At 55.2% G+C, this 20,275-nt stretch overlaps 1 protein-coding gene across 3 annotated transcripts in view; it reads right to left on the bottom strand.

The window, feature by feature from the left end:
* The window catches only part of COL5A1 (collagen type V alpha 1 chain), a 148,003-nt gene that overhangs the window by 26,576 nt on the left and 101,152 nt on the right, over positions 1 to 20,275 (bottom strand). For all 3 annotated transcript variants that reach the window (XM_019718217.2, XM_019718216.2, XM_074331331.1), the window contains exons 32-46: positions 18,374 to 18,427; positions 14,627 to 14,671; positions 14,436 to 14,489; positions 13,368 to 13,412; positions 12,832 to 12,885; positions 11,617 to 11,670; positions 8,879 to 8,932; positions 7,905 to 8,012; positions 6,443 to 6,532; positions 6,292 to 6,345; positions 4,840 to 4,947; positions 2,495 to 2,602; positions 1,471 to 1,524; positions 300 to 353; positions 92 to 199 (exon numbers count right to left, since the gene is read on the bottom strand). In XM_019718217.2, the coding sequence (XP_019573776.2) occupies positions 92 to 199; positions 300 to 353; positions 1,471 to 1,524; positions 2,495 to 2,602; positions 4,840 to 4,947; positions 6,292 to 6,345; positions 6,443 to 6,532; positions 7,905 to 8,012; positions 8,879 to 8,932; positions 11,617 to 11,670; positions 12,832 to 12,885; positions 13,368 to 13,412; positions 14,436 to 14,489; positions 14,627 to 14,671; positions 18,374 to 18,427 (1,044 nt within the window). The remainder of the gene's footprint in view (positions 1 to 91; positions 200 to 299; positions 354 to 1,470; positions 1,525 to 2,494; positions 2,603 to 4,839; positions 4,948 to 6,291; positions 6,346 to 6,442; positions 6,533 to 7,904; positions 8,013 to 8,878; positions 8,933 to 11,616; positions 11,671 to 12,831; positions 12,886 to 13,367; positions 13,413 to 14,435; positions 14,490 to 14,626; positions 14,672 to 18,373; positions 18,428 to 20,275) is intronic.

The raw sequence follows: 20,275 nt of genomic DNA, 5'->3' as shown, positions 1-20,275 counted from the left end.
GACGGGGCGGAGCGCGGGGAGGGGAAGGCACAGCAAGGGCTCAGCCCCATGTGAAGGGCGCCGCCTGCCACTGTGCAAACCCCACAGTTACCTGCAGCCCCACAGGCCCAGGGGGCCCAGGGAAACCTCGCGGGCCTTCGTCCCCTTTCTGTCCAAAAAGGCCCTGCTGGCCTCGAGGCCCTGGCTCGCCGTCGGCCCCCTGCAGGCAGATAATGGGGCTGTGGGTGAGGACCGGCTCCTGGCACCCACCAGCCCCAGGGGGTCAGGCTGTCTGAGTGCCCTCAACCACAAGTACTCACGGAGGGGCCTGGCTGTCCGATGGGGCCTTGAGGACCCGTAGGCCCAGGTGGACCCTGTGGGGAAAAGACAGACACAGTTGCTTCCCAAGTCACAGCTGAGTCACAAGGCCCAGGGCTGCTCAGCATGGGGGCCGTGCACCCCAGGTCATCAGTTTAGGCCCCACATGTGGCCACCACAGGAGGGAGTGCCAGTGCAACAGTGCAGGGTTCCTGTAGGCTCTGGGACTGGTGACACTCTTGGTTCAACCCCAAGAGCACTTGCCACGGGTGGCAGGGGCGGCTGCCACCAACGTCCTACTGGAGGCCACCGGGCAGCATCTTAACTCCTACCACTCACCTGCGACCTGGGCCCCGGACGACCCGATTTAAAAATGAGGACGAGCTCACACAGCTCATCTGTGTGAGCTCCAACCGGGCAGTTGTTGGTCACATCCTTGCTGGGGCATCCGGCCGGTGCTGGTCAGACTCCCAGGAACAGCAGCGCCTCGGCCCCTGGCCTCCCTCCCGCTCACTCCCTGTGCTGACAGTGAGGTGTGTTTGGGACGCATACTCGGGAGGGCATCAGGCCTGAAAGCACCGGCTGAAAAGGCCCAACTGCACAGCAGACGGGACACGTTCCATGGCCACCGGAAGGAGCTGGCGGCCAAGGCACAGGGCTTTTGCAAGAACACAAAATCTGCTAGTATTTCTAGCAGATTTGAAAAAAACAAAGAACAAGAGGGAAAACGCAGAGGCATCTGGCTGAGGTGCCGCCTCTGTCAGCACCTGGAGGCTGAGCAGCCCTCAGCTCGCAGGGCGGGGCTCACGTCTGGGCCCCACAACCCCAAGGACAAGGGTGCTCTGTCTGCTTCATTTCCCAGAACCTGCCGGGGCCACCTGTCCATTTAGTAACAAGGGATCCCTCCCAGACGGATAAACATAGCCCCACACACACCATGTCACATACGTGCCTGCACATGTAGCACACACATGCGTCGCACACACATGCACACGAGTTCTTAATGGGGAAGAAAGCCCACCAGCTGTGTCCTGTCACTTATTGGCTGCTAATGTCATTATACGAGTCACAGCGCCTGACGTCAGCCACGCCTGTGCGTCACGCCGAGCACGTGGCCTGTGCCGTGGCTCAGCGCCGTAGGTGGCCCTGTGCACGCCCCCATGTGGTCCTTACCTGTTCACCTTTGTCCCCCTTGCTCCCCTTTTGTCCTGGCTCTCCGATCTCTCCCTGCGGGAAGATGTGGAAAGACCCGTGAGGCAGCCCCAAGCCAAGTGGACGTTCTCTGCTCTTCATCATTAATTTTTCTTGGAGATGAAGCATAATCTTTCCAGAGGTCCCTACAAATTACCTGAGAGGAACCGTTAACACATATTAATTTGATTTCCTCTTTAATACGAGCGCTAAAAGGGCCTTGATCCTACGCTATACAGAATTTTAGTGGATTTGGAAATGTGGTGAAAATCATAATGAAAGTATTTGCTGTGTTTGTCACATTGGCTGACATGACAATGCAATAACAGAGAACTCAATTGCTGTGCTTCCAAAGAAGCGATTAAACTGTCCAGTGTGTCTGCGGTACAGGGCTGCTTCTGCCCTCAGAAGCAAGGCATTGTCTACGCTTGGAGGTGAGAAAGTCGGAAGTGTCACCAGAGGGTTACCGTACATGGAAAGTTAAATTGAGTGTCTTCATTAAGTGAAGTGTACGGTACAAGCTGCTGCAGTAGTAGCATCAGAATTACGAAGCACAGGCCTAACGCAGGGAGCTTGGATAGCGCCGGGGCAGACGTTTAACAATAGCTGTTGAGTAAAACCTCGTGAAGTCGGGCCCCACACAGCAGGATATGAAACCATGCAGGAGGCGCAGGGCATTTTCTTTGCTCTGACACTAACAGCCGATGTCTCCGGCAACACGACAACAATGCCAGAGGAGAGCAGATTCTAAGTTTTCATGAGGTCATTAGTAAGTAAATTATAATATTTACTGTTATTACATCTCATACATAAAGGGATCTCATTTACTACCACTTATGTGTGAGCCATTCTGAGGTCATCTACTAACCCCGAGAAGGCTGGGTGGGCACGGGGTCACTGTCCCGGACCCCCCACATTGCCTGCAGCCCTTTCTGTAAAGTGACCCCTGGCTCTGACCTGCCAGCCCTGGCCAGCTGGGCTTGGCACTGTTCTCTGCTCTCCATACCTTATCTCCATCTTCTCCAGGGGGACCCACAGGGCCAGCCGGACCGGGGAGTCCCACAGGACCCTGGAGACCGTCTCGGCCAGCTGGGCCTTGTGGCCCTTTCTCGCCCTAAAGAGGAAAGAAGATACTGCTCAGACGTGGCTCAATCATGGGAACGTCCTGCCCCCAGGTCATCCCCCAGAGAGGGGCCTACGGGCAGGAAGTCGGCAGTTCTTGGGGGTGACCCCATTCAGTCCTAATGGGCTTCAGCCAGGGTCTCTGAGCGCAGCGTGGCGCCACCCACCTCTGAGCATCACGGCAATTCATCCTCACCCGTCCTGGAAGGGCTACTTTTACATGGGGAAACTGAGGCGTGGTTTGTGAGCAGTAGAGCCCGGATTCAGACCCGGCCCACCAGGTCCCTGAGCCTATGCGTGGTGTCATCTAAGGCTGGAGACCAGGAGGGCTGAGCGCAGGCCTCCACCCACTTCATTACCCTCAGTTCTCTGCAAACAGCCTCCCCGCCGAACACATGCACACGCACACATGCATGCACACACACATATGCCAACACATGCACACATAGGAACATGTGTGTACACACACATGTACACATGTGCGAGCATGCACTCACTCACACACACACACCATTTTCCTTTCCTCATAATGTTGATTCATTCCCCTCATGACTGCTCCTTGTTAATCACAGGGGACCTTCACTAAGGTCGTGCTTTGCTCAACTTTACCAGCCACCACGTCACCCTGAGGGACTGGAGGTTCTCAACCGAGCCCAGAATCCCTTTCTTCCAATGGATGCACAGAATGAGGGTGTGTGCGCTGGGGACAGAGCATGGAAGAGGCAGTGCGTGTTCAGTGTCAGGTCTCAGCGCGGACACACTCACACATCCCCATTGGGTCCCTTCCCGCCTGCACAGCTCGCTTCCTGCTCCCCAGGCTCAGTTCCTACTGATGGAAATTTCTAACCTCGCTAAGCCCGAGAAGGCCGGGCCCGCTATGTAGGGGCACCTCCAGCCCCACATGCCTGATCAACGCTTGGAGACACCTGACCTTTTCTCCTCTCCGGAGCATTCTGGGGGAGTGACAAGCTTTTAGTGGATAGTGCCACTCTCGAGAGGTTTCTGCTCAAATATTTACTCTCTTGAAACAACGAACCAAACTGTTTCTAACTGAGTTTGTGTGTGTCCTATGTGCACTGAAGGTCCAACAGGCGTCAGGTTTCTGACACAGATTCAGCGGGGTCACTGCCCTGGGTGCCTCACCGGAAATGGTTAGATGCCATCAAACTGCTGACAACATACTGAATGGTTCTCGATGGCACTGGTGTTCCCAACAGCTTTCAGTGGGCGGTTCACACCCGGGGAGGCAACCAGGGTTCTCTCTCTCCCCATGAGCCACTGAGAGCGAAATGCACAGGAGAACACCACCTTTCTAAGCTGCATCAATCAGCTCACACACCTCACTCCATTGGAGACCGTCTACATTGACGTTTGCCGGTCCCCCTAGAACTCGGCTACTTTTGACATTCTGAATTCAGAGGGAAGTTTGAGCTGAAATTTGTCCCCATGGCTGATTGGACTCGGGGCAGGTGGCAGTTTGCAAAATTGTGTGGCAATGCCAAACATCGTCGGTGAGTGTACGTCAGGGCAGTGAGGGTGTTTGTGAGTCATCGGGGGGAAGGTGAGGGGGGAGGGGCGGGCAGCTGGCGAGGTGTCTAGACAAGGGGACTCATTAGTCTCCTTCATGGAAACGAAGGGTCAAGACCCCCCTCCCTCCGAGGACTCATAAAGCCTCCATGCTCAGGGCGGACCACGTTTGGGTGGGCCATGCTGGGGTTCATCAGGAGGGCAATTGTTGGGGGTCCGGGAAGAAGCTTCTTATCTTCCTATCACACGTGTCCTTTGCTCCACACCCACCCCAAATATCCACCTTTCTCAGACAAAGACTGGCATGGGCTTGGGCCAACAGGGAGGGCCATGCACACAGCCGGTGGCTGTGGCCCATCCACAGGCGGCACCCAGAGCCTGGATGTGGACCAAGGCCAAGGCCACGTTTGGACACACTGTCCCCAGCCCCTCTCTGTGTCTGCACATGATGGAGCACACATGTGCAGGTGTGACAGCACGCCTCCAGCTCAAGAGACTTGCTGAAAGAAGCTGACCAAATATGGGACCTGCCCCCTTGGACCTCAGGGAGGAGCCTGGATCACACATACGCTTAGAGGACGTCCTCAAACTGCAGCCCCCGCCCCCATCCCTGGGAAACACCCAGGGAAACACCCATGGGGAGGGACAGCTTTGGGCAGGAACAGGGTGTGGGAGGCCCCGGAGTCTCAAGTCAGTACTTACAGGAGCACCTTTCTCCCCAGCCGGCCCTGGAGGTCCCTGAGGCCCAGGTCTCCCCGGAATTCCGATGGGCCCAGCGGCACCGGCCGGACCTCTCTCCCCCGGAGATCCCTGAGGTGGGGCAAGAAAATGGTTCATTCCAAAGGCTCTCAAACTGCATGGGTGCGATTTCCTAAAGCTCCGCCCAGTCACACCGCTCGCTTGCCCTCACTCAGGAGCCCTAGTAGTTCCCTAGGGCCCTTGGCAAGCACAGACGATTTGGTACAGTAGTTGAGGTGCTGTTCCAGGCCCCTCTTAGCTCTTCCTTGCCCATAATTCCAAGCACAGGTCTACCCGCCCCACACAGAGTGGCTGGGAATACATCCTCCTCAAGTGTTTCCTGGAATGAGCTCTTCCTGCAGCTGCCCCTTCTGGGGCCTGATCCCCTCTCCCCTTTGGGGTCCGCCTGCCCACCCAGCACTCTTTCTGTCCTGCTTGTCCATGTTCTAAGCGGGCGCTGCGCCTGGAGTGCTGCTGTTGGGTGGGCACCTGGCCTAATTCTAGGGGACAGCGTGGAGAGACCACCGCTGCCTGGGCTATCATCCTATACTTGGCCTTTATTGGAAAGAAAGGTGACATTTTCATTTCCACCTGACTTCTGGGTCATCATCTCTCTCACATGGTCCATACTCGGTTAGCGGAAAGGCGGTATTATTTCATGGTCCACTCTCAAACCCAGTCAGGGCCCAGGGGTCACTCCTGCAGCCCCACATCTGTGCAGCTGAATGGGGGCTGTCAGACGGGCCCCATTTGAAGGACGGGGAAGTGAGCAGATGTTACGCTTCCATAAAGTGTCACCAAGAACGGGGGTTCAGGGGTGGCCTCTTGGGGGTGGGAAGAGCTCCACATGGCCCTCAGTCCCCGAGGTAATAGCTAAGGGTCTTGGACCCTCTCACAGCTGGAATCTTAAAGTTGGGAGGAACCACTTAGTTTAACAGAGGGCAAGTAGAAACCCCTCGACCCAAGTTCTGGGGACAATCTCCCAGCTGTGCCTCGGGCGGCCCTGGCATGTGGACAGCCTGACCCTCGGACCCACATCAGAGGCCCTGGAGGTCTGTGTCCATTCCCTTCCCAGCTGCCCCTGGCCCAGACCCACACGAAGCATGTCAGCTGCTTCTGGCTCCCCACAGGTGCGATGGCACCACTCAGCCCTCCCTCCAAACTGCCCAGTTCTCCACCTTTCCTCACGCAACGTGCCCCTTGGCGCTTTGTCACCCCAGCTGCCAGCTCAGGATACACTGGTCCACATCCCACCCAAGTCCATCTCCTTCACTCCACGTTGGCCTCCCTAGGGCCTGGGGTGGGACCACGTCAGCCGTGCACTCTCACGGGCGTCGGGACCACCCCGTCTTGCCTACAGAGTCGGGTCTGAACCACAGGCTGTTCAAATGCTTGCACTGGGCCAGCGCCACTCACCGCGGGGCCGGGTGGGCCAGGGGGGCCCTCGCTGCCTTTCAGTCCAAGCGCTCCCTGCAAAGAAACGAGACCACAGTCAGGGGCACCATGGGGAGAGGCCACCAGAGCTGCGCAGTGTCCGACTCCGTCCCCCACCGGGCCCCTCACTTACCACTGGACCAGGGAGCCCTCGGTCCCCAGGAAAGCCGCGTAGTCCTGGAGGGCCATCTTTCCCAGGAAGGCCAGCGGGGCCTGGGTCACCCTGAAATCAGAGCCACAGCTTCGTCTGAGCAATGCCCAGGACCAGCGTCTATGGGGAGCTGGGCTTCTGGGGCGCTTGGCTCTGAAGGGATTTGAGCCCTGACTGACTCGCTGACTACTAGCTGAGGCTGGAGCACGGCCCAAGCTTGGCCCGGATTCCTCCATCTATGACCCTCCCAAAGTCCTTCGGGGGCCACATGGGCTGAGCAGGAGCTGGGCCAGGAGGTTGCTCCGCCCATGTCTGCCTTCTCAGAGATTCGGGGCTCCTCGTAAGCTGTGCTCAGAGAAAGGACTCTGGCCCAAGTGCTGGGAGCATTGCCCCAAACAGACTCGTCACTAGGGACACTTGCTTCGACCCTAAAACCATAGTTCCTGAAAAGATGCCCCATCTGAGCGTAGACTTCCCAGAGGTACACTAAAGCTTTGATATCTTCCAGAAACTTCTCTGGGGTCCAATATGGGAGCATGGGGGTCTCCAAACCAGCACGGCCTTGGCCTCCTGTCCAAACTCGGAGAGCTCTGCTTGTGACGGGCATTTATACCTGTTTCTGTATCTGTCTTCTACAAACATATGTACATGTATATTTTTCAAGTGCGTATATGTATTCAAGTATGTACATATATGTTAGGTTGGTGCAAAAGTAACTGCGGTTTTTGCAATTAGTTTTAACCGCAATTACTTTTGCACCAACTTAATACATTCATAAACAAGTGCGTGTGATTTTGTCAGTATGTCTTTATTGGTCCTATATTATTATTTTTTAAGATTATTCTCTTGCATGCAGTCATATAAAAGGCTAGAGAGCTTATATTTCCTGTGTCCGTTACTGACAAGCTGGAAAAGGAGGCGCTACCCATTTCTATGGAATTACGACCACCAACTTGGGGTACCCAGGCTGGTGGGGAGAGGCCTCCCAAGGAACAGAGAGGGGACACAGAACTGGTGCTAGCAGGTGTGAGAGCAACACGTCCATCCTCTATTTTTATTGTTTATTTTTTAGTCTCTAATGGTAGGGGACTTTTTACAGGGGCACTTTCTACTAAACTCGTTTTAGACATAGGAAGTGTCAGTGTTTCATCCGTTACTGGGAGAAGGTGTGACTGCTGGGGAAGAGCTGGTAACAAGCACGGCCCCGGGCAGAAGGTCAAGGATGGTTTGACCCCCAGCACCTGCAGGGGGTCAGCTCAAGTCCTCTTTCAAATCAAGTAAAAACAGACCCAAGTTCATGACCTGGGGAGTAGGCTGGCACAAAGAACATTTGTTTGAGAAATTAACCTATTCATCAGAAAAGAACAGCAGAAAACAGAAACAAAGTGCCAAAATGATGACGCAGGAAAAGTCTGGTCTGGCATGGAAGGGCTGAGTAACTCACCTTCGTCCCTTCTTTCCCGGCAAGGCCTGGGAGCCCCTGTTCACCTGGGGGGCCTGGGGGCCCAGGGTGGCCTCGCTCGCCCATTGGACCAGTTTCTCCTGTGGGACCCTGTGGGGGAAAATCAGCATCAGCCACAAATTTCAAGGGACACACGAGGGAGTAAGCTGCTCTTCCTAAATGTAAGGATAGCCCTGGCCACAAAGGTAAAGGGTCCACTGCATGCCCACCAAACCCCCACGTTGCTTTGCAAGTCTTCTCCTTCCAGGAAAAATCCAGAGAAGAGAGGATCAAAGCAAACCCATAGCCTGGCCCCATACCATGGTCCAGCGTTTCCTTCTCTGACACAGTAGGACAAGACCTGAATTTTCTGGGGAAATGAGGGCAGTGAGCGGTGGCCAAGTCTGCCCCGGGAGAGGGCAGTGTCCACATTCCCTGCGGCCCGTGGCCAAGACAGCTCAATATCTTATTTACCACTACTTTAGGTGTGACCGTCCCAAGAAACAGTGACTGCTGCTCTGCTTCGTTGCTCTAAGTCATAAGTCCTGCTGCAAATCACTCCTGTCACTGGTCTGGATAGCAGGCCCGTGGGCACTGTCAGGACTCAGGGGCAAAATTAGTCTGCCATGGACACCAAGAGCAAGGACAAGCGGGCACAGCTGGCCCCGGCCCATGGGGTGGAAGCCAATCTCCAAAGCTCAGCCCCGGTCTGGCCCCAACTGCCCGAGGGCCTTGGGCGGCCATGTTTGTTCTGCCTGTTGGGTTCATGGTGGCCACGCCCTCTGTTCCCGCCATCCGGTTTCCTGTACGGAGCACATCTCCGAATGTTAACAAGGACCATGGGACTTTACAGTATCTGTTAGCAACAGCCACACCTTCAGAACCCTGGGGGTACTGACACCCGAGCCATGACCCTCTCTCATATGTGGGTGGGTGACACAGGATGACCAGTGAAACCCAGGGATGGAGTATCTCACCTGAGGGCCGACCACACCTGGAGGACCTGGGGGGCCGGTCTTGCCTTGGAAACCCTGCGAAGAGAGTCACCCGCACTGAGACGGCCAGAGTGGCCCACACCAGCCCCACCCCCCCAAGCTGGTTCCCACGAGAAAGCTTGCCCCCCGCCCCCAGCCCATCCCCAGACAGTGGATGCTCCAGACTTCACTCAAGAGGGCCCATTTCTCTTGTTCCGTCTCTGCATTCATGCGTGAGGTAACGGAGCCAGACAACTTAGTTTCACTAGCGGCTTCCCATTGCCGTGCTTTTGTACTGAGAAGCATGTTTAGAAACCATTCATCTTTATAACGTCACCAAGTATGTTCGTTTTCTGAGCGGATTTGGTGCCGTTTCTCAGCAGCCAGAAGCTAGAGCTGGGCGTTCCCTCTGGGCTGTGTCATTAGTGACTCTGTGGAGATGGCCCTGGTTGTGTCGCTCATGTCTCGGACGCGGGACAGCTGTGTTGCCCGCGTGCCCCCTGCACTCACTCAAATCAGGAGAGTATGGACTCATGGCTTTCCCGGTGCAGCGGTTTGAGCGTAATTAGCTGTCCCAACTGGAATTTCTCATTTCTGCTGTGTGTGCTGGCACGTACGGACACCCCTGCTTTACTTCCAGTACTGGCTGCACCTACGTGTTCCTCTTGGAGGAGAAAGCTGACTGGAAGGCAGTACAGTCTTAATTTCTGGGCACATCTGCAGAGCATAGCACTGCCAACGAGATATGGTCTGCAAGTGCCATGCGACACCGGAAGAGACGTGCACATGTCACTCTAGTCTGGAGAGGGAAGTGCTGGCTTTAAGGCCACAGCTAGACCTGGAGGGTGAGCAGCCCTGCCCGTGTGGCTGATGAGTGCGGGTGGCTCCTTTTTCCCTGTAGGGAAGGCCAGCATGCAGGCTTCTGCGACCTCACACATGGCCCACGGCGGACTCAAGTTGCCTGCGTTTCTGGGACGGTTCTTTATGCCCAGCTGAGCTGCATGCAAGGGGCTAAATGCCCATGTTTAAAGCAGTGATCTCTGTAGGCATCATTTACGGGGTCAGAAACAAGGGGTGGTGAACAAGTCAACGGCACCCTACCCCCCTTTGCCCCCTGGTGGGCCAGGGCAGAATTGCCTGAGTAGAAGCAGCAGTTGGGGGTAAGGCAGGAAAGGCCTCCGTTTGGTCCATGGCTGGGGACCACCCATGGCTGCTAAGGATGGAATTCGTCCGTTGTTGAGGAAAGGGATTTGGGCGCTTTCATTTTTAAAGAAAGAACAAAGTCGGCACCCCAGGAAGACGTTTCTGGAGGGCACATCTGGACATCCCGTGGGGGAGCCATCGTTCCAGGTGGGCCTGGAGAGGGGGGGGCGCCCTGTGTCCATGCGGACAGCCGGCATGGCAGAGGTGGCCGGAAAGCACCTTGCTACTTTCCCAGCAAAGACCAGCAGATTAATATTTTTGCAGCCTCTTTCCAGAACAAGTCAGAGGGAGACAAGTACACGCGATGCAAAACCTTCCATCTTGTCCCCTCAGAACGGCATTAGAGAAAAATGTGCAAAGCTCAGATGAAATGTTTTAATTTTTCTCTATAAACAAAAGAGCAAAGTAATCTCCATCTATCAGCCTCATGCACCGAGCAGCGGAACACCGGGTTGGTGTAATTAAAGGCTTCCAGCACAATGAACCGGAGAGACAAAGGGAGTTTTTAAAAAGCTGGCACCAACATTGTATCATATATGGCATTCAAAACCTCTCTTCAGGAGGGGATGCTTTTGCTGGGGTCCTTCAGAGACCCCTGACCCAAGGAAACTGGCTGCAGAGACAAAGGGGCCTTTCCAACAACCTCCACCAGTATGGTGACAAGGATGTCACTGGGCCCTGCAAGTCCCCAGCTGTGGGAGCCTGGAGCCCCAAGGTCACAGGCGTGCCCCCACCCTTCCCTGGGACACACCAACAGTGGACGTGGCATGAAGCTGGGCCAAATCCCCAATGGCTCGCGGGGCAGGAAATGATCACCGTTCTGATAAATGCTTTTCCTTACAACTAAACAGGTTAGAGTCCTCTAATAGCCACACGGCGAAGCCTGCTATGGGCATTTCTAAAGCTAAGGGACACGTCAGAGGTCAGCCTAGATGGCAAAGACATTGAACCTGAGCCCGCTGAGCCTGCGTTCTAGCCCCAATGGCCACGTGTCTTCACTACAACAAAGGAAGGTGAAGGAGCTACCATCCACCCCGCGGCCAGAGGGACCTGGATGGACGCACCAGGATGGGTGCAGGCCCACACCCCTTCTCGTGACATTTCACAGCATGAAATAACCAGACGGCACAGGTGGAGCAAGGAACCTCGCAACTGCTTTTCCAGTTAGAATGCACGCAGTTCAAGTGAGGCTGCACTCCAGTTATTCTGGAGGAAGAAAGCCTGGTCCAGAGTGTTCGCTATCCCAACGGCATTTTGTTTGCGTCATGATGGTTTTACATGTGACCTTAGACCCAAGTTGCTAGGACAACTCTGAAGCCAGCACTGCCTTCTGCAGAGATGTCATAGGAGCGGCTGGCCCACACAGGGCTCTCCTCAGACAGGCCTCACCCCAAGTCAGAAGGCGGCCTGGACCTCGAGGGCCTTCCCGTGGCTGACTGTCCTCTCCCAAGCCGACAGGGCAGTGAAGGTGGCACCCACATACCAGGCTGTGGGAGAGGCCAGACCAGCCCATGTCCCCAAGCACCACCAATACTCACGGTCTCGCCTCTCTGTCCAGGGTGTCCTGGGAGCCCATCCTTGCCCGGAGGGCCCTGAAGAAAGAACAACAGGAGTTTCATTCATTCCTGAAAAGCACGCACCTTCAGGATGGAACGCCACGACGGGCAGCAAACACTGCCATTTCACTTCTAAGCATGGCACAATCACCCCAACAGTGGTGGCCACAAAGGGCCACAGAGGAGCCTGGCACCGCATCACATCCTTGAACCCTCTCAACCACCTGAGGGTCACACTGCTCTCACCCTCATCTTCCAGGAGGACAAACTGAGGCAGGGAGAGGTCAGTCAGCTCCCCAAGGTCCAGCCAGTGGGCGGCACAGGCGGCTTGGGGATACAGGCCTGTCTCGTTGAGAAGTCAAACTCCTTCCCAACCACTGTCCTCTGCCACATCCCGTTAGGCAAGTAATTCCCATCGTTAGGTGTTTTTTTTCTTTCCCCTTCTAGAGTGGTATTAGAGGAAATACATTGCACCTGTTGGGAGCGGAACTGTGTCCCCCAAAAGACAGGGTACAGTGCTATCCCCTGGGACCTGTGAATGTGCCCTTTGGGAATAAGGTCTGTGCTCATGTCATCAAGTCAGGATGAGGTCATCGTGGGTGCGGGCAGGCCTGAAACCCAATGACTGGTATCCTTATAAAAAGATGGAGATTTGAAGACACAAAGAGGGATGGAGAGGAGAGGGTGCGTGAAGATGGAGGCAGAGTTCAGGGCAGAGTCTACAAGCTGAGGACCGCCAGCCACCACCAGGAGCTGCGAGAGGGGCAGGGACAGACTGGCCCGTAGAGCCTCCGGAAGGAACCAACCCTGCCGACACCCGGATTTTGGACTTCTGGCCTCCAGAACTGTGAGAGGGTCCCTTTCTGTTGTTTCTAGTGACCAGGTTTGTGGTACTTTGTAATGGTCCCAAGACACTGACACAGACCCAAGTAGAAAGTCACGATAGTCTAAATGAGAAAGGGGTCCGTACTTCCCCAAGTGACTCCCCAGCGCATGAGGCTCAGGCAGATGGGCACGCCGCAGACTGCCCTCCGCCATGGCCCAGGGGGCTTACTGCCCTCACGCTGACCCCCAGCGTTCCGCCTCAGGCCCTTCTCCCACCGCCCGACGTGAGGAGGCTGTGTGGGCCCGGGAAAGACAAGCGTCCTTAGGAGATCCGAAGCCAGAGGAGCCAAACCAGGAAAACACGCTACTTACAGGGGGGCCCTTTGGTCCAGGAAAGCCCGTAGGTCCTTGGGGTCCATTGGGTCCCTGGGGACAGAGAATGGCCAGTTTGAGGAAAGATGTCCTCTCCCCAGTGTATGGGGCCAGCAGCTCCCACTGTGTCTTCCGGGGTTCTTCTCTGAGCACAGCCCCCATTTCTCACTCTCCCCAGGACCTCTCCTCCAGCGGTTCCAGCCCCCTCCCTCACCAGAGGGAGAAAGGAGGTCCAGTCAGAGCTGAGGAGGCCAGGTTCCTCAGGCGAGCCCAGGGCTGAGGACCCAGGTCCCGGTGTCCCAGCACCTCCAAATCCCCAAGACTAGGGCGAGGTGGACAGGGTGCCCAGCCCTCACCTACAGACTTGACTCCCAGGGAAGGCTGCACTGCTCCACCTCTAGATTTTAGGAAACACTCTCTTTCAGAAGGGTCAAAAGCATGTCTCCCTCTCACCAGCCCACCCCAGGAGAAAGGGAGAGGGGACATTTATGGCAGGCTGCTTCCCCGTAGACAATGGCCCATGTTAGGATGCTTACCCGTTCACCTGGAGGGCCGGCCGGGCCATCACCTCCAGAGTTGCCCTAGAGGAAGAGAGAGCAAGAAAAGCGTTAGATTATTATTACGATTTTTGATGGAAAGACTGGCCCATGACATCATCAAACCGTCAGAGTCACACACTGCACGTGTGCCGTTCTGAGGTTACCAGATGCTTAGCAAAGAGCAGAGCGTGTTAGGCACAGGTCCATGGCTCCAAAAGGTCGCCTGTCCTCCTGCTTCTACACACGGCTGACAAGGAACTGCTATCAACAGGGCTGTGACATCTGCAGAACAGTCTCCTGCTGTGGGGCAAAGGTTGTGCTCCAACCATGAAATGCATCAAAAACTCAGACGACAGGTCCCAGCATCCATTCCAGGGCCTGCCTGACACATGACAACAGCTGTTCTGTGACGTTACTTGCTCTCCCAGGTGAGTGCACGTGCCATGTCCCTAGAGCTTATCATGGAAGAGTGCACGATGGCCCCTGGGCTGGCACGACCGGTCAGCAGAGGGGCAGGCCAGCTCTGCAGCTCAGCCAACCAGAACGCTCATCTCCTCGGCAGGAATGTACTTTGGGGTCATGTCCTGGGCAGGACAGGATGGGCCTGCCTGGCTGAGGTCCGTTTCCACACTGACAATCGGAGGAGTTGGTGTCCAGGCCCCTCAGAGGGGTGAGGATGTGGGGGGCAGGAGCTGGTTCTTGCCTGTGGCAGAAAACTTTCTGTAGATTCTGGCAAAGATCTGTGGGCAGCTTTCAAACTGGGGCCCTTTTCAAGAGGACTAAGACTTCCTCACCAGACCTGGATGGGCATTTGTCCGAAGCTCGGCTGGGCCTGGCCACCTAGGGACCCGGGGCTGCTGTCTCAAGTTCCAATGGGGGTTGGCCCCTCCTGCCTCTGCCTCGCACTCCATTTGACGGAACTTTTCCAAAGGCTATTATTGGAGGGGACCAGCTCCTTCTTAAATGCCCCAATAAAACGTCTTTCTTTTTGTTCCCAATGAAAAGGCCCTGGTCAGCCTGGGTGATTCATGCCCCGCCACATCCACAGAGCAGACAGAAACATACCTTGGGGCCAGGCTTCCCGGTGATGCCCCGGGGGCCTCTTTCACCCCGTGGACCCTGAACAGATGGGAGAGAAGAAAGGTCAGCTCAAATCCTCCGACTCCTGGACACCGCCTTCCCCCATCCACAGGGCATGCGCCCACAGCGTGCTCCCATTTCTGCAAGAAACGGCCCTCAACCCAAAGGGTGGTTACCGTCGGGCCGCGTTGTCCCCGAGGTCCTGGCTTCCCAGGGGTACCCTGAAATCAGAGAAGAGGGGGTCAGTCACTGGAAATACACCTGTCACCACCTGGGTGGTGGCCTGTCTGGTAGTGGCCTCTCCGGGGTTACGGAGAAGGCTCGAAACTAGAAGCTAGGAAGGATGCCTCTTTATCTTTGATCTAACGGGAGATTTTCGGGGAGAGGGGACTCACTGCACACCCCACACACAGAGCCTTGGTTCCTGCACAAGTCTTGTGGAATCCAATTTTCTTCCTGTAGTCTGTTGGATGCTCTCCATCCTTATCCGGTTTCCTGTCCTCCCTCGCCCCCCACACTCCTTCTTCATCTGTCTCTCACCAAGGGTGGGGAATCGTTATTGCAAGGCAAGAGAAGAAAGGCAGCCCCTTCATACATAATTTACTTCTGCTACAGTTAAGAATATTAGCCATTAAATTTTCAACAGGCTCTGCAGACCGGCAAACTGGCAATTTAATATATAAATCCTATATCCAGGCGTCACTTGCTTCTCTTCTCACAGAATTTAGGCTTCTTTGTTGTTGCTGTTTTGCATTTTCCAAACCACAGAAAACAGATGCACAGCATTTTTTTTTTTTTTTTCAGAAGCAAGGATATAATAGCTGGTGAACGCAGCTTGCCGACTGCACGTGGAAGTAATGGATGGAACGGCCACGTGTATCTCCACCACTTCTTATTCATTTTCCAGAATTTTCTTCTGGTTTCTAATGATAAAGCCCTGATGGACCTGGTAAGCTCAAGGCCACCTGGTAAGTTCCCTCTCACCATCTTTCACTCATTTGCTGCCAGTGTCAAATGGCTTTCTAAAGTCTCCCATTTTTGAAATGAATTTAATAAAATTGTTCATGATGATGAGGTAATTACGCTTCTTTTTAACAATGCACTCTGGTTTCACTGCTTTAATTATATGGCAATACCCTTTGGCTTCATAAAAATATTTGCATAGAAGAATTAGTGCAACATCTGCTTTCCTGACACGATAGACTGCCAGTGTGGGCACTGACCAACCCTGGTGACTGCCTGGCATTTGTGGATAAGCATAGCTACCACGTTGTCTTGCTCCCACCGTCCACCAAGACCCAAACCCTCAACCCTAAGATACGGCCACCGTGACCCAGATGGTTTTAATCCTGCAGCGTGAATGGCTCTTGGTTCCAACCTAAACCAACTGTGACCAAGGCTCAGGGAGCAAGAGAGCGTCTCGGCCACCACTCCCGTCTGGGCCTCCCTGGTGGCACCTTGCTCCTCAGTTTAGTTTGCAAAGTAACCCACACCAAAGAGTTCCGGGTTCCAGTGACTGACGCTATTGAACAAAGTGCCATGATCCACAGTCTCCTTAGTGGACCTGTCCTCGTGTCCTCGCAGGGAAGGCATGGCAGACCCAAAGATGTTTTGGCTCTAGCCAAGAAGCGACACACAGGTGGGAGAATCCTCCTGGTGGCCAGAGATGTTTCTAAAGGGGCTGGCTCTCCCCAGGCCTGGCCGCTGGGACCCCGCTGTGTTCCAGGGTAGGGGCCGTCACTTGGCTGTGTTTTACCAGCTGTGTGGAGAGGCTCACGTCCCTGGTATTTGTCCTGCTGAACCTATAGCTGGTGGTCCACAGAAGCTGCACCTGTGCAGAAGCTGGGACGAGACTGATGGAAGGGCACCAGCTGGCTCGTGGGCAACCCTCAGACGGGACGCAGACGCACGCATGTGAGCACACACACGGCCGGGTCAGGCTTGGCATCCTAGCTTCTAGAAGCATGCATCTGGCCAGACTACCCAAAAGGACATTACAGAGCCCCCCTAGAGGAGCACAGCCACCTGCTCCCTCCGCGACCTCGTACCACAAGGGGACCAGAGCCGCCTTAAAAATCTCCCAGTCTCTCCCCTGATGAAAACACGCAGTGGGTTCCCACCGCCTTGGGGTAAGAACATGAGGGAGCACAAGGCCCCTGCCCGGCCCTGTGGCCTCGCTATCCCTTGGGCAGCCCTGTCCCCGCCCAGGCCTCGGCCTGCAGGCTCAGCCATGTGCCAGTCTTTGTCCCCTGCCCCACCCTACAGTCCTGCATGCCCCCCCGCCTCACCTACCCAACTTCTGTCCCTCTCCAGGTCCCACGGAATGTCACTGCGCCCAGGGAGCCTCCCCTGACTGCCCGGGTTAGGCTCCAGCTCCTGTGAAAACTCTCCCAACTCACCCTGCCTCCCTCATGCCCATCATTTGCGAGCGCTGGTCACCGTCACCGGGAACCCTCTCTAGACTGCAGGGTCCCCAGTGCTGGGCACATGAAAGGACTTGGGAAGCGTATGCTGTAGAAGTGAGTGACCTGTCTCCATAGGAAACCTAAACCACTGAGTTCCAAAGGCAAGACAAGACGAGGACAGTGGCACCCGAGACACTTGGGGACGTGACCAGTTCCATGAGGCTAACAGGATGAACCTGCAACCGAAGCATCACTCCGGGGACTCTGAGACCCTGGGGTGGGCCGGCCCCACTTAGCAGACCCCCATTCTTTGTCGCGCCCCAACTGGGCATAAAGTGGCGACATCGTCAAGAAGGTTGCCCTGTAGGTCAGCAGATGGTTCGCCCGGGTCCGGCTGCACTGGGCTCCTGAGCAGGGGTGCTGGGGACTTCAGACGGGACGTGCAGGCGGTGGCTCCTTCCCACGGTGCTGACCCCACCGCCCCGCACTGAGACTGGGGGGCCTGAGCCCACGCTGGGCGCTGGGTCAGGAGCACAGGCAGAGGGCACTGGCCTCTGATACGGGCAGACATCTGGCACCGCAGGGACGCAGGCTCCCATCTGTGGGGCATCTGGTGCTGGCAGGATGCCCAGCAGGTCTGAGCAGCATTGCTGTTTTGCCTCCAGCCTTTGTCCAGCAGTTCCCCAAAGATGGAGCCATGGGAAGACTGGGCAGAGGCTGGACGAGCACCCTTTCTGGCTCTGGACTCCATTCTCCCGGCCCGTCAGTCAGCATCTCCTCCCGCTCAGTGTTCAGGCTCCACCAGTGCCGAGGCCACGGGACTTCTGTCCCTCACCTTCCCCACTGTTCCCATCCACATTCCCATAATACCCACTTGGAATTGCTGGGGGTGACAGTTTATACTCGGCCGGCGCCTCCTGTCAGGTGGCAGGACCTCCTGTGCTCCATCGGGGAGGCTGTGAATCCCGGGCCTCGAGCTCGTCCCCACCCGCACCACCACACCCGTCACCATCCTCCACCCCTTGCCATCAGGACACCCTCGTTCGTGGTGACAACAAAGGGCACCAAAGCGCATCGTGCCCTGGCAGGTGCTATGACAATAACAGCTTGAGAGTAACAAGGGAGGGGAGCTCCCTGAATTCGGACTCGTGGGGTCAGTGAGCTACGCAATAAACTCCCGTCCTCTCTTCCTTTTAAAATTAGCCTGGAGGAGAAGTCACTGCGTAGAAAGAGAAGAATCTGGGTTTCGCGAATGATCTGCACGGGCTGTTGGGATTGTGGTGTTGATTAGAAAGCTCTGCTTCCTCCACGTGCTCTCCCCTCTCGCCTGCCGCTTCCTCCTGTCGGGAAGCGTCACTAGCGCTCAGCACTGCCGGCCACTAGCGTAAGGTCAGCCATCTGGGGAGCAATGTTGGCAGCACCATGGGCGAGAAGTAAACAGGATGAACTGCAGGACACACCCACTAAATAGGGAGGCAGCAGAACGAGCCTCCGGACCAGAGGCCAGGCTTTCCTTACCCTGCCACCCTTCTCTCCATTGGCACCGGGAAATCCAGGAAATCCAATTGAACCCTGAAAGAGAGTTAATTAAGGAAGACGCATGAGAGGGGGCCAGAGAATAAACTCTGCTGCAGGTGCCAGCAGGGGAGGGGACCGTCACAGCTCACAGCCTCTGACACAAACTCCATCCACCCACCACACAGTCATACATCCATCCGTCCATCCATACATCCATTTGTCCATCCATCCACCACCCACCCACTATCCATTTACCCACTATCCACTTCATGAACATTTCTTAACCATCTCACAGACTCCAACTCTAAAAACCAAAACAGAGTCTTAACCATGCTTCTCCTGTTCTCCCTCTCTTCACACCCTCCTCTCACACACCCATGTCTTTAAAATGCTGGTGTTTTGGAAGAAAAGGGACTGTATACAACTAAGATTAACTGGAGGTGATGTATAGATCTCACACTTACGACATTTTGTTTACTGCACCTTGTCATATTTTGTTATCTTCCCAGAACACCTAAATAAAGCATGGCAGCTTGTAAAGTCAGAAATGAATGCAAATTCATGTACCGAATGTAGCATCTAACAGCTATTTAATTCTAGAAATCTACAAGGTATATGTGGGCAGAAGATGAGACTAAAGGCTTTGATTTAGCAAATATCCCACACCTCCTACGTGGGCTCCCTCCCCGTGTGACACTGTCTGCGCGTGTCACCCGCCCACAGGGGCTGCTCACCATCTTCAGAGGTCTCAACTGTCTAAGTGGCTTAAAATCCTGACCTGAACATGTGCTTGGACCGTGAAAAGTTTGCCAATTTTAACCCTGAACTTCTCACAGGGGGCTGAGCTTGGCCAACCCACCCATATGCCCACCCGCTATCAGGCAGGAGACTGTCCCGAGGAAACTGGGGTGCTGGTTTCATTGTGCTCAGTTCCGAGACTGGGTCTCCGTGCGTGAGAGCGTGGCTACATCCAGTTGCTGCCCAAGGACTCAAAAGTGTCCAAGCAGCTTCCAGAGTCCACCCACGCCCTTCCGAAAGGCTGCCTGACCTTGACCTATATACCCCCACCTCCCAAATTTCTCCTCTTCTCTCCTCTCCTCCCCAAAGGGAAAACGTGTCCATCAGCCCCTTTTCATCTGACATATGGTGGACGCCACGAGTAGGCAGCCATGTCACAATGTGTTTCATGCCCCCTTGCCAGGCCCTAAACAAAATTCCTGCGTCACAGCAAACTGCCCCCCTGCACAGTGGGTGTGGGTTGGCGCCCCAGTGGGGACAGGAGCTCCCACAGGAAGGACTGAGCTGGGCACGTCCTTAACCAGAGCAGAAATAGCTACGTAGGCCCAGCCCCCCGGCCCTCCTGTTAGCTGGACCAGTTGTGAGTCCGAACCAGCCTGAGCCAGAGGAGGGCAGAAATGCAGGTGCAAACCTGAGAGACGAGTTCTCCTTTGTGCTTAATTTATCGCTCCTGCAGGCAGCTGGTTATTTTTTAAGGAAGAACCATGAATAATAAAAGGTGAGATTTGAAAAGAGAATGTTTTAAAGGATTTCCAAAGCCTTAAGGAGCTCTTTCACTTACAGCAGAGCATGATTTTCTATGAAAAAGGTCCTGTCTTTCTTTTACACCGAGTTATGTGCAAACAACCTTCAAAGCTCCAGGGTGAATCAGAGCCGGGAAAGGTGTCAGTCATGAATCTGGGTGTGGAAACCCGTAGACAAAGCCCCTAAGAGGGCCACAGACCCCGAGGACCCTGAGGTATGGCCCATGGCTCGGGTTGGCTTTGTCCCCTTCTCTGAAACGCTCAACTAATTGTCCGTCACCTCCTTCCGATCCTGCCAAGTGAACGCAGGGGCTACACACAGGCAGCACTGAGAGATATGGGGAATGAGACACTGTTTTGT

The sequence above is a fragment of the Rhinolophus sinicus genome, linkage group LG04 (genome assembly GCF_036562045.2).
Source record: "Rhinolophus sinicus isolate RSC01 linkage group LG04, ASM3656204v1, whole genome shotgun sequence".
Classification (NCBI taxonomy): domain Eukaryota; kingdom Metazoa; phylum Chordata; class Mammalia; order Chiroptera; family Rhinolophidae; genus Rhinolophus; species Rhinolophus sinicus.
This window is presented reverse-complemented; position numbering and strand designations above follow the sequence as displayed.